Raw genomic sequence first — 13356 nt, forward strand, 5'->3', positions numbered from 1 at the left:
GTCAGGCTAAAAAACTGTAGTTTAAGTGGTCTAAAATTGTGATTGCTGAAATGCATAATAAATGTATGGTAAAATAACTAATGCAGCCGTGATGTGCATAAGAGACTTTGTGCATCACTAGTAAAACTAAAACACAGATCCTCAACATAGACGTGGATTTGCTATTTCAGGACCAGCGTCAGTCTCTGCTGGTTCAATCATCACCTTCACAGGCGTGAGGACGGAAACACACTCAGTTTTCCTGAATGGGTTTAATCTTCTGAGGACGTGAACGTCTTACAATCTCTAAATGAAAAGTGCAGCAGCTAATGTGAACGAATCAAAGAGAGAAACCGATTCAAACCGATTTAATGCCAAACAATGAATAATCATTTCGTCTGCATGTATGGCATATCGCGCCGTTTTACTTCCTTTTCCGGTTAAGAGCGTCTTGGGCTGTTTCGCCCGTGTGTAGTGTAAATGCAAATATCGGATACGGGCCGCTTTTAAAAGATGATGTAAGCGGGTCGTCAAAAAAATAAAATCGGATATAGTCGCCAAATCGGAATTGTGCATCAAGACCTGCAGTGTAAATGTGGTATTAAAACAATAATTAAAAAATATATATAAAAATAAATACACAAACAATTAGATTAGAATAATAATATATAGATACATAAAATAATCAGTAAATAATAAAAAATGGTACATACATAAGTAAGATATTAGATAAAAATAATATTAATATATAAATAATATATTCATTTTAATATTTATATACATACATTAATATATTCATTTTATTTATTTAAAATTATTACATAAAAATTATGCTATATTATAAAAAGATAAGATTAATTACACAAATTTAAATATATTAAAATACATAAATAATTTGATTTAAAATGATATATGATTTTAATTAAATTATAATCAAATAATTCATATTATGTTGAAATAATATAAAACAAAAAATAAATAATTTATTTAAATAAATAAAATAAGTAACATTAAAGTTAGATTAAATAAAAAATAAACTCATTTAAATAAACAAATCCTTAATACATAGTACAGTACCATAGTGAGAACTGTAAAGTATCTTAATAGTTAAATGAATCTGAATTGGATCGTGTGTATGAAGGCGACACTGGGAAAGCTTTGTCTGATAATGAATATGAGGAGAAGAACACACACCTCTCCTGTCCCGCCGTGTCCCAAAGCTGCAGGTGAACCTTAAACGTCTTGCCCGTCGTCCCATTGGGGCTGTTGGTCGTATAAACCTGGAGACAGACAGAAGAAAAATCACACACAGCGTAGTGTTCACGGCTAACACTCAGCACAGAAACGTCTCCAACAGGATTCAGACGCTCGGATACGGGTGAACTTCTGCTCGGTTTATTGATCTGCTGAGCCGCAGTGCATGCTGGGATGGATGCTTTCATCTCGCTGTCTTCCTGCCCACTTCATCTATGACATTTAAAGAGTCTCTGAAAGATTCTGTGAACAGAAAAAGATCAGAAAACAACCCAAAAACAGAGATATAGAGTGTGTGTGTTGGAGAGAGGGAGTGTGTGCGAGTCTGTGTTTGTGGGTGGGTGTGTGTGTGTGGTGAGTGTGTATATGTGTGAGTGTGAGCGTGTGTGTGTGAGAGATAGAGAGAGAGAGAGAGTGTGTGTGTGTGTGAGAGAGAGAGAGCGAGAGAGAGAGATAGAGAGAGAGTGTGTGTATATGTGTGTGTGTGTGTGTGTGTGTGTCTGAAAGAGAGAGAGAGAGAGAGAGAGAAAGAGAGAGAGAGAGAGAGAGAAAGAAAGAGTGTGTGTATATGTGTGTGAGCCTGTTTATGTGGTTTATGAGGACACAAATTTGTATAACTACATGGGTATTACACTGGTATTACACTATAAATGTGGTTTATGAGGACATATCAAATGTCCTCATAATTCAAATTGCCTTAAAAAAACTAAATGATGTTTTTTTGACAAGTAAAAATGCAGAATGTTTCCTGTGATGGGAAGGTTTAGGGGCAGTGTGTGTGTGTGTGTGTGTGTGTGTGTGTGTTGGGTAGGTTTAGGGGCAGGGGCAGTGTAAGGGGATAGAAAATACGGTTTGTACAGTATAAAAACCATTACGCCTATGGAGAGTCCCTGTAAACCACATAGACCAACGTGTGTGTGTGTGTGTGTGTGTGTGTGTGTGTGTGAGCGTGTGAGTGAGAAAGAGAGAGAGAGAGAGAGAGGGAGTTTGTGTATGTGTGTGTGTGTGTGTGTGTGTGTGTGTGTGTGTGTGTGTGTGTGTGTGTGTGTGTGTGTGTGTGTGTGTGTGTGTGTGTGTGTGTGTGTGTGTGAAAGAGTGAGGCCCCGTCCACACGGATCCGGCGTTTTAGAAGCATGAATCCGATATTTTCTGAAACCGGGTCCCAAAGCGGATAAATCTGAAAACGATCTTCTTCCGTCTTCGTGTGTACAGCGAATCCGTATATTTTCTGAAACGGCGATGTCATCACACTACGTCCAGCACGGTGAAAGAGTTAAAGGGATACAACTACGGGCACTGTGCATGCGCACATCAATATCACGTCATTTAATGACCGTATCTGCATTACTGTAAGGGTATGTTTTGGGTTGGGGTAGGTGTAGACGTTAATAAAACACATCTGTTAAGTAGCAAATGTATTTATTGTTATTTTATTGTGAGATTTTGCCTCACCTCCGACCACTGCTATACCCCTTCTAGCCACAACTCTTCTTCTCCGTTTTTAGTGTATTTCTGTGGCAGAATTACAGCGCCACACACTGGCCTGGCATGCAAACTACATCGTTTTTAGTCCGTTTTCTTAATCCCGTGTGGACGCAGATATTTCTTGAAACGAGGGGAAAAAAAGATCGGATTGGGAAAGCGCTGGCTTCGTGTGGACGGGGCCTGAGTGAGTGAGTGTGTGTGTGTCGAGTGTATATATGTGTGAGTGTGTGTGCGCGAGTGTGTGTGTGCCCAAGTAGTCACAAACATTGGCAAGCACCCAACCAACTTATAATATGCATGTTCTATCCTGAGTCTTGCTGCTACCCAACCCTTGAACATCATCAAAGGATCTAAAGCATCTTTTTCAAGAATCTTGTTTTTTTTTTCTTGTTTTCCAAATAGCAAGTTTGGCAGTTCCAAACAAAAAATTCAATAAAACAAAAAATTTTTTTTGACTAACAGAATATTTTGGCCCAAAAATAAACAATTGATAAGATAAAACTTCACCTAGAGAGAGAGAGAGAGAGAGAGAGCGTGCGAGTGTGTGTGAGAGAGTGTGCGAGTGTGTGAGAGAGAGTGAGTGTGTGAGTGTGTGTGCGTATATGTGAGTACGTGCGTGTAAATCTGCATGTGGGTGCGTGTTGAGTGTGTATATGTGAGTGTGTGTGTGTTTGACAGAGGGAGCGATAGAGGGTGTGTGTGTGAGTCTGTGTATGTGTGTTGAGTGTGTATATGTGATATGTGTCGTGAGAGAGTGTGTAAATGTGTTTGTGTGAGTGTCCTGATGATTCATACTGTGAGTGTGTTTGAGAAGTTCAGGCCTCATTCTCATTATCGATCTTTTCAGATCAGCTCAGGCTTGTTCAGTGGGTGGAAGAGTGTGTGTGTGGTCTTGTGAGTCATGAACATTAATTTAATCTAAAACACTGAAACCCTTCAAACTCTGTCAAAGTCGAATTGTTGCGTTCTAAAATTGCGATTGAAAACGCTGACTGGCCAGTTCATTTAAATCACTGCTCAGAGCACTTCATAAAGCATTTTTATATATTCAATTTCATGTTATTTATTATTGTTCTTTTGACCAATTGCAAAAACGCTGTTGTGAATTAGTTCAAATGTCACTGAATTGATTCAAAAACCTGACTCCCCAAATAATTTGAATAACTCAAAATCATTCATAAAGCATTTGTCATACATTACATTTTATAAATTAATTATTCCTCTTTTGATCTATTGCAAAAACACTTAAGAATTTGATTCACATCTATGAATCGATTCAAACTTCACTGAATCGATTCAAAACGGGCTCACCAACCCATTCGAATCACAACTTAAAATCCGTTATAAAGCATTTTTCATCCATTCATTTTCATTTATTACTTTTTATTGCTCTTTTGATCTATTGCAAAAACACTGTTAGAGTTCGAATTACATGTGAATTGGTTCAAACTTCACTGAATCGATTCAAAATTGGCTCACCGACTCATTCAAATCACTACCCAAAATCCTTTATAAAGCATTTTTCATGCATATAATTTCATTTATTACTTTTTATTGCTCTTTTGATGCTTTTCTAAAACACTGTTAGAGTTTGATTTACATGTGAATTGGTTCAAACTTCACTGAATCGATTCAAACTGACTCACCAACTAATTCAAGTCACTATTCAAAACCCTTTACATTTTTCACACATTCAATTTCATATATTAATTCTTTATTGCTCTAATAATGAATTTATAAATGAAAATTAAGTGTTTATATATATATATATATATATATATATATATATATATATATATATATATATATATATATATATATATATATATATATATATATATATATATATATAAAATATAAACACTAAAGCAATAAAGAACTAATATATGAAATTGAATGTGTGAAAAATGTATATATATGAATAAATGACATAGACAACCTAATTTCTCTTCTGTCTTTTAAGCCAAAATTCAGACAAAACTGTATTTATAGAGCGAGTGAGAGAGCGAGCGAGCTGTAGTTTTCATAGATTTGTTGTAAAACGGAGCAAAGCTTGATAAGCCGCGTCAGCATCTCTGCAAACAGACTGAGCTCCGGCTCCAGTAAAGAGAGATCCGCTCGCCACGCTCAAGAGTGTGTGGAGTCCATTGTGTGCGGCTCTTCACACTTTATGATCTGCATCAATAAACTTTATCACCCTCACACACACACACACTGACTTATGAGCCAATTACACGAGGATGGAGGGTCGAACTCACAGGACAGATCAAAGCTCGTAACTCGAGAGCCGCTCTAAAGACACAGAGGAACGGTTCGGACACTAACCACTCTCTTTTCCCTGAAATCGATGCCCACAGTGGTGATGAATTTGGGGTTGAACTTGTTGTCGGTGTAGCGGTAGAGGAAGGTGGTCTTGCCCACTCCGGAGTCTCCCAGAGCCAGGAGTTTGATCAGATAGTCGTAATCTCCATCGGTCATAGTGCTGCTGGAGCTGAACCTGCGGGGAAAAAACACCATGTTACAGCAAACACACACTCTCAGCATATCAAATCTGACTTCACACAGCAACACAAACACATCAAAGAGTTTAGACAAAATAAATCAATTAAAAAAAGAGAAAAGCTCAGATAAGAGACAGACTGATCTAAAAAAATAAATATTAAATTAACTAAAAAAAATACATTAAGGAAAAGCAATTATGAAAATATGCATTTGAGCTCTACGATTTTAACAGCATGGTTTATATATACAGAATATTATACAGTATATATATATATATATATATATAAACACATTTTTGTTAAAATGTATACATGCATGTGTGTGTATTTATATATACATCATTATTATATATTTTTGCTGCTTTTTTGTGGAAACCATTATTTTAACACAAAGTTCAAAATAACTGAATTTATTTGTCAATGTATAGCTATGGTGCCTTATAACTTTGTTATTCACGACTCCCAGTCTCTTTCTACTTTGGTCTCAAAACTGAAAGCCTCAACTTCCAGAGTTGATCCTATACCATCTTGTCTTTTTAAATCATGTTTTGATTCCCTCTCTCCTGTTGTTTTGAGAATCATTAATAACTCTCTGTGTACTGGTGTCGTTCGAGCAGCACTTAAAACTGCTGCTGTCACCCCTATACCAAAAACAAACAACATGGATTCTGATAATCGGAATAATTTGTGTCCCATCTCAAATCTTCCATTCCTCGCCAAAATTTTAGAACAAACCGTGGCTTCTCAACTGCTTTCTCATCTTTCCTCCAATGACCTTTTTGAGCCACTACAGTCTGGATTCCGCAAACTCCACAGTACTGAAACAGCGTTAGTTAAGGTCACTAATGACTTGTTAATGGCTTCTGATTCTGGTCGTCTGTCTTTACTGATTCTTCTTGATCTTAGTGCCGCTTTTGACACTATAGATCATTCCATTTTAATCACCCGTTTACAGACTGTCTGGAGTTTCTGAAACTGCATTACAGTGGTTTAGGTCCTACCTTTCTGATCGCAGGCAGTTTGTTGTGATGGGTTATTGCAGGTCTGAGGTCGGTGTAGTGCACTCTGGTGTTCCCCAGGGATCAGTTTTGGGCCCTTTACTTTTTAATATTTACATCTTTCCACTTGGCCAACTTTTAGGAACTCTTGGTCTTAACTTTCACTTTTATGCCGATGACACTCAGATTTATATACATTCAAAACTAGGGCTGGGCAAAAAAAATCGATTTTTCGATTAATTGTTTTTTAAAATCTAATCGATTCAGAATTGATTATCAAAGGCCACGAATCAATTTTTTCCCCATATTTATTTCCGCTAACATTGAACACAAGATTAATGTAAATCTAATTACTAGTCTTCTCCACTAGAAGTCACCCATTTGCCTTGCGTGATCTTCCAAAGGAGCAAGAGGCGCACATCATTTATCCATTCAGTGTTTAAATGGCCGCTTCCAGTGCGTTGTCGCCTTTATAAGGCTGTGGTGAAATGCTGTAGTAATACTAAAAATCTGCGGAACCATTTGCCGAAAACACACACAAAGCCGAGCACACAACCGCTAAAAATAGATCACATAATGCCTTGCATTAGGATCAAACTTGAGCAGTCACTTAAGCACGTACGTTAGCCATTATAGACATATTCAAATTATAGTCCATATACAGCGCTGGATCAATAATTCAAACCCTAATAGCTTATATTATAACCAGATTTCCTCAAATAATAGTTAGTCCACAGTCAACTTAAGTCAGCACGTGAAGGTATTGTTGTCCGTTACCACGGCAGCTACTCCAGGAATTAACCATAGACTGTAAAAAAATAATGAAAGTGTTTCTCATGTATGAAAAGTAAATGCACACATGACGAGCGGCAAAATCGCAAGAAAAGCTTGTCGTGTACTGAAAATTGCTAAAAAAAATCATCCAATATCCTTTTTATGTTTTAGAATAAATATATCAAAACATCCATAAAATACTTCTCAGATAAAAAATGTTTAGAATAAAGTTGCATCAAAATTGTATTTAACAGCTGTATGTATTTGAAATATAGAGATGCGTTCTGTTTTAATGTACTCAGGTGTACCTAAAATAAAGTTTAATACACAGGTTTGTGGCACTTCATTTCTTTTTAATTACCCACTTATGTTCACTGTTCTTTTTTATAAATACCTTTAGTATTTGTATTCTATATTCATTTGAGTTGAATCGAGAATCCAAAATAGAATCGAGAATCCAAAATAGAATCGAGAATCGAATCGATTTGAGGGCTTGTGAATCGAAATCAAATCGAATTGGAACATCTGAATTGATACCCAGCCCTATTCAAAACCTGATGTCAATATGCCTGTGTCTTTTCTTTCTCAATGTTTTACTGAGATTAGACAATGGATGTCTGAAAATGTTCTCTGTCTAAACAGTGACAAAACTGAAGTAATGCTTATTGGTTCACCTCATCAGTTGCGTAAAGTCCATAACCTTAAGTGTGAATGGCTCTGCTTTACAATTTCAAACTAAACTGAAAAATCTGGGGGTGATATTTGATGCCAACTTAACATTTGACCATCAGGTTCGTAATACAGTCAAAACATCATTTTTTCATCTAAAAAACATTGCAAAATTACGTCCCATGTTGACTTTCTCTGTGGCAGAAAAGTTAATCAACACTTTTGTTTTTTCACGCATTGATTACTGTAATGCATTGCTGCCTGGCTGGAGTAAATTACAGTTGGTACAAAATTCAGCTGCTAGAATTCTAACTAGGACCAGTCCAAGGGAGCACATCACTCCAATCCTGGAAAAATTGCACTGGCTTCCTGTTAGTTTTCATATTGATTTTAAAATTCTAATGCTCACGTATAAGGCCTTGAATAATTTGGCCCCTCATTATTTGTGTGAGCTTTTAACCCTCTATACACCAACACGTGCTCTACGCTCCCCTGAAGCTGGTCTTTTAACTGTCCAAACAACACGGTTGAAAACTATGGGTGATCGGGCTTTTTCTTCTTTGGCTCCTAAGTTGTGGAATTCCCTGCCCTCTGAGATTAGGAATGCAGAATCCCTTAGTGTTTTTAAATCATCACTCAAAACATATTATTTTAGGATAGCTTTTATGTGATTCATTTGTCTACTTTGTTGCTGTTGTTTTTTTTTAACTGCCTGTAATGTTATGTGTATTTTCAATTCATATTGTTATGTAAAGTGCTTTGAGATGTAACATTTAAAGGCGCTATATAAAATAAAATTTATTATTATATTATTATTATTATAACGCTATTCTTCGATCCTCAGATGCATAAAACATTAACATATATATACAGTCTTGTTCAAAATAATAGCAGTACAATGTAACTAACCAGAATAATCAAGGTTTTTAGTATCTTTTTTATTGCTACGTGGCAAACAAGTTACCAGTAGGTTCAGTAGATTGTCAGAAAACAAACAAGACCCAGCATTCATGATATGCACGCTCTTAAGGCTGTGCAATTGGGCAATTAGTTGAAAGGCGTGTGTTCAAAAAAATAGCAGTGTCTACCTTTGACTGTACAAACTCAAAACTATTTTGTACAAACATTTTTTTTCTGGGATTTAGCAATCCTGTGAATCACTAAACTAATATTTAGTTGTATGACCACAGTTTTTTAAAACTGCTTGACATCTGTGTGGCATGGAGTCAACCAACTTGTGGCACCTCTCAGCTGTTATTCCACTCCATGATTCTTTAACAACATTCCACAATTCATTCACATTTCTTGGTTTTGCTTCAGAAACAGCATTTTTGATATCACCCCACAAGTTCTCAATTGGATTAAGGTCTGGAGATTGGGCTGGCCACTCCATAACATTAATTTTGTTGGTTTGGAACCAAGACTTTGCCCGTTTACTAGTGTGTTTTGGGTCATTGTCTTGTTGAAACAACCGTTTCAAGGGCATGTCCTCTTCAGCATAGGGCAACATGACCTCTTCAAGTATTTTAACATATGCAAACTGATCCATGATCCCTGGTATGCGATAAATAGGTCCAACACCATAGTAGGAGAAACATGCCCATATCATGATGCTTGCACCTCCATTCTTCACTGTCTTCACTGTGTACTGTGGCTTGAATTCAGAGTTTGGGGGTCGTCTCACAAACTGCCTGTGGCCCTTGGACCCAAAAAGAACAATTTTACTCTCATCAGTCCACAAAATCTTCCTCCATTTCTCTTTAGGCCAGTTGATGTGTTCTTTGGCAAATTGTAACCTCTTCTGCACATGCCTTTTTTTTAACAGAGGGACTTTGCGGGGGATTCTTGAAAATAGATTAGCTTCACACAGACGTCTTCTAACTGTCACAGTACTTACAGGTAACTCCAGACTGTCTTTGATCATCCTGGAGGTGATCATTGGCTGAGCCGTTGCCATTCTGGTTATTCTTCTATCCATTTTGATGGTTGTCTTCCGTTTTCTTCCACGTCTCTCTGGTTTTGCTCTCCATTTTAAGGCATTGGAGATCATTTTAGCTGAACAGCCTATCATTTTTTGCACCTCTTTATAGGTTTTCCCCTCTCTAATCAACTTTTTAATCAAAGTACGCTGTTCTTCTGAACAATGTCTTGAACGACCCATTTTCCTCAGCTTTCAAATGCATGTTCAACAAGTGTTGGCTTCATCCTTAAAGGGTTACTTCAGCGATTAGCATATGGCTTTGTATCAGTAGAAACCCTGGAGTATATTCAAATTATTGTGCTTTCCCCCCTCATATCTCCCTAAGACAAGAGATTTATGCATTTTATTTCTGGAAAAATTCCTCCTATGATGCAAATTGACGATTTTTGCATCATAGGAGGAATGTTTGCCTAAAGGCTAAAGACTACAGCCAGCAGAGGGAGCCATTTCCGCATGTTTTGAATGCATGTTCATGCATGTTCTGCATGAATCTGCGCATGGGGGATGGGAGATTACACTCAGCTTGCAGGGAGAGCTCAGCTCAGCTACAGGCACTCATTTAAACGGAGCTATGGTGTGCATACAATGTAAGTCTTTTAACTTCTCAAATTAATTTCTATGAAAGTTAAGCTTGTAAAGGCATGAACTGAAACGCGCCAGACCGAACTCACGTTGTGAATGTATGCCGCGAGTGTAGTCGCGATTACCTCAGCTCTCATCACTCCTGCAGTTAGTGCTCAGTGCTGTGAGACTCGCGCGGTGACTCACTCATTATATTGAACACACACGTTCAGTTTTTAATTGTAGTGTCTCCTCTAACTCAGTCACTGTAATCAAGTTGGTGGCGTTGGGAATGGCCTCACAGGGCAGCGAAGCATTCTGGGAATTGTAGTCTTTCATCCCCATGGGACAAAAATACATTTTCTGTCTTTTCTCAGTCTAGAAGGCACCAAATTCAAAAATAATTTCACATTTCTACTACATTAATGACCCAGTTTAAATACAGATTCATCTTCCCAGCGGTGAAGTACCCCTTTAAATAGGGGCCACCTGATTCACACCTGTTTCTTCACAAAATTGATGACCTCAGTGATTGAATGCCACACTGCTATTTTTTTGAACACACCCCTTTCAACTAATTCAACTAATTGCCCAATTGCACAGCCTTAAGAGCGTGCATATCATGAATGCTGGGTCTCATTTGTTTTCTGAGAATCTACTGAACCTACTGGTAACTTGTTTGCCACGTAGCAATAAAAAATATACTAAAAACCTTGATTATTCTGGTTAGTCACATTGTACTGCTATTATTTTGAACAAGACTGTATATCTCAAACAAACACTTCTTTATTTACCATTGCATTGCAAACAGGCAGAGACGCTCCAGCACTTCATTCCTGATAGAGGGGGCGGAGTTATGAGGTTTGACTGACAGTTTGAGGAGCCAATGGAGTTACAAGCTTCAGATGATTACATATTTATAAAATCCTCAGACAGACATAAAAGGTGACTAATAGCAAGGATTTATTTAAAAAAAAATGTAGATAAGAGGTTTCCGCCTGACACTGACAATATATGCCCTCTAGATATTACTGCTCACTATTAAAACACTAAATAAAACACAACATAACAAAACAAGAAATAGACAGATGGAACAATATCTCAGAGGTGCGTCTCTCTCTCAGGGTCCAGTGGGCCCCGGGGCCGTTTCTACAGCGCTCATATAATCTCATTTATACGTGTGGGCAACAGCTGTCTGTGTGAGACGCAACAGCAAACACACCACGGCCTGCAGCCAACGCTCAGATTCACTCGAGTTCATGAGAGAAAGTTGAAAAGAGCTTCATTCATCTGTGCACATGACCCTGATACGCTTCCTCATGTGATCAGCAGATCAGTCTCACACACACATCTGTGATTACAACATCAAATCTTTCTCACCGTCTCCTATAAATAAAACATGCAATTTCTTGTCTGCGTTTAATCCTAATTCGCTGAAATCCAATGCCTATACTTCTAGTACACAAGATCTCAGAGAACAGTGGTCCAGTTCTGATCACACGGGCCACTGTTGGTGCTTTCGGCGGGGTCAGGGGTCAGCATGGGCACCTGACTGGTCAGCGGCTATGCCGCCCCATACACAACAAACTGAGCTGCTCTGTGTATTCTGACAGCTTTCTATCAGAACCAGCATTAACTTCTGGAGCAGTTTGAGCTCCAGTATCTCGTCTGTTTGATCGGACCCCACGGGCCAGCCTTCACTCCCCACGTGCATCAATGAGCCTTGGCCGCCCATGACCCTGTGGCCGGTTCACCACTGTTCCTTCCTTGGAACAATTTTGATATAAAAAGTAAATATTAGTGTAAATAAAATCACAAAATCACAATCTGATCACTCAACCCTCAGAGGCCACTTTTATATGCAGTGATGTCAGGAACACAATCTGAACGAAGGTTAGTCCTGTGTGGTTACGTCAAACTGAGGAACGACACACGTCTGTTGTTCAGGGGTTTACAGAAGACAGAATCTGATATTGATTTCAGTGAAAGGTCATGCACATTTGCATAGACAGGGCGACTGAGGTTTACTTGATTATTCATACATCTTTTTTTTATCAAATATGATCATCAGGCTTTTGAGCAAGGATTATTTGTTCGTCTCGCAATCATCATTGTATTGCATTACATGCTGTAAAACTTAAAACATAAAAGCCATGAAAGCATGGGGCGGCAGTGGCTCAGTGGTTCATGTAGGTTGTCTACAAACCAGAAGGTTGGTGGTTCAATCCCCGGTTCCACTTGACCAAGTGTCGAAGTGTCCATGAGCAAGACACCTAACCCCAGCTGCTCCCGACGAGCTGGATGGCGCCTTACATGGCTGACATCGCCGTCGGTGTATGAATGGGTGAATGTGAGGCGATATGTGAAGCGCTTTGGATAAAAGCTCTATATAAATGCAGTCCATTTACCATTTAGCTCAAATATGATGCTCAACAAAAAATTCTAACATTTTTAGGTTCAATTTTTCTGTTAATGTAATAATGCTGCACTGACAGTAGAAGACTGAACAATCACATATTGACTAAAGTTTGAACAAAAGAGTCGATCTAATGTGATTTGGGTCTGACCTCGGGCACACTGTGCTCTTCAGGCTCTTTCACTCCCAACAGGCTGCAAACACAATAAGCTCGAGTTCATTAGATTAAACACACATGCTCAGTGAAACCAGACTGACGGAGATTCAACAAGACTGTGACTCTGTCCTGAAGCACTGCATGTGTATTAGAGAATATAAAACACACACACTCACACACACACATCTGGTTCACTATCCTTGTGGGGACTCTCCATAGGCGTAATGGTTATTATACCGTACAAACTGTATTTTCTATCCCCCTACACTGCCCCTAAACCAACCCATCACACACACACACACACACACACACACACACACACACACACACACACACACACACACACACACACACACACACAGAATCTCACAAACACACACACACACACACACACTAACAGATAAACTCACACACACACGCTCTCACAGATAAGCACACACGCTCACACAGATAAACGCACGCTCACACACACACCCTCAGTAGGGTCTCTGTGTGACATCTGTATCTGTGCTGGCAGTGAAGCTGTGGAAAGGTTATCTGCGCTGTGAAACGCCCTCAGATGTCGATGTTACACAGGGACC

At 38.5% G+C, this 13356-nt stretch overlaps 1 protein-coding gene across 2 annotated transcripts in view; it reads right to left on the reverse strand.

Annotated features, from left to right (window-relative positions):
* The window catches only part of rab27b (RAB27B, member RAS oncogene family), a 78219-nt gene that overhangs the window by 10157 nt on the left and 54706 nt on the right, over positions 1–13356 (reverse strand). For both annotated transcript variants that reach the window (XM_067423467.1, XM_067423468.1), the window contains exons 2-3: positions 5044–5215; positions 1174–1259 (exon numbers count right to left, since the gene is read on the reverse strand). In XM_067423467.1, coding sequence (XP_067279568.1) covers positions 1174–1259; positions 5044–5215 — 258 coding nt within the window. The remainder of the gene's footprint in view (positions 1–1173; positions 1260–5043; positions 5216–13356) is intronic.

The sequence above is a fragment of the Pseudorasbora parva genome, chromosome 18, assembly GCF_024679245.1.
Source record: "Pseudorasbora parva isolate DD20220531a chromosome 18, ASM2467924v1, whole genome shotgun sequence".
Lineage (NCBI taxonomy): Eukaryota > Metazoa > Chordata > Actinopteri > Cypriniformes > Gobionidae > Pseudorasbora > Pseudorasbora parva.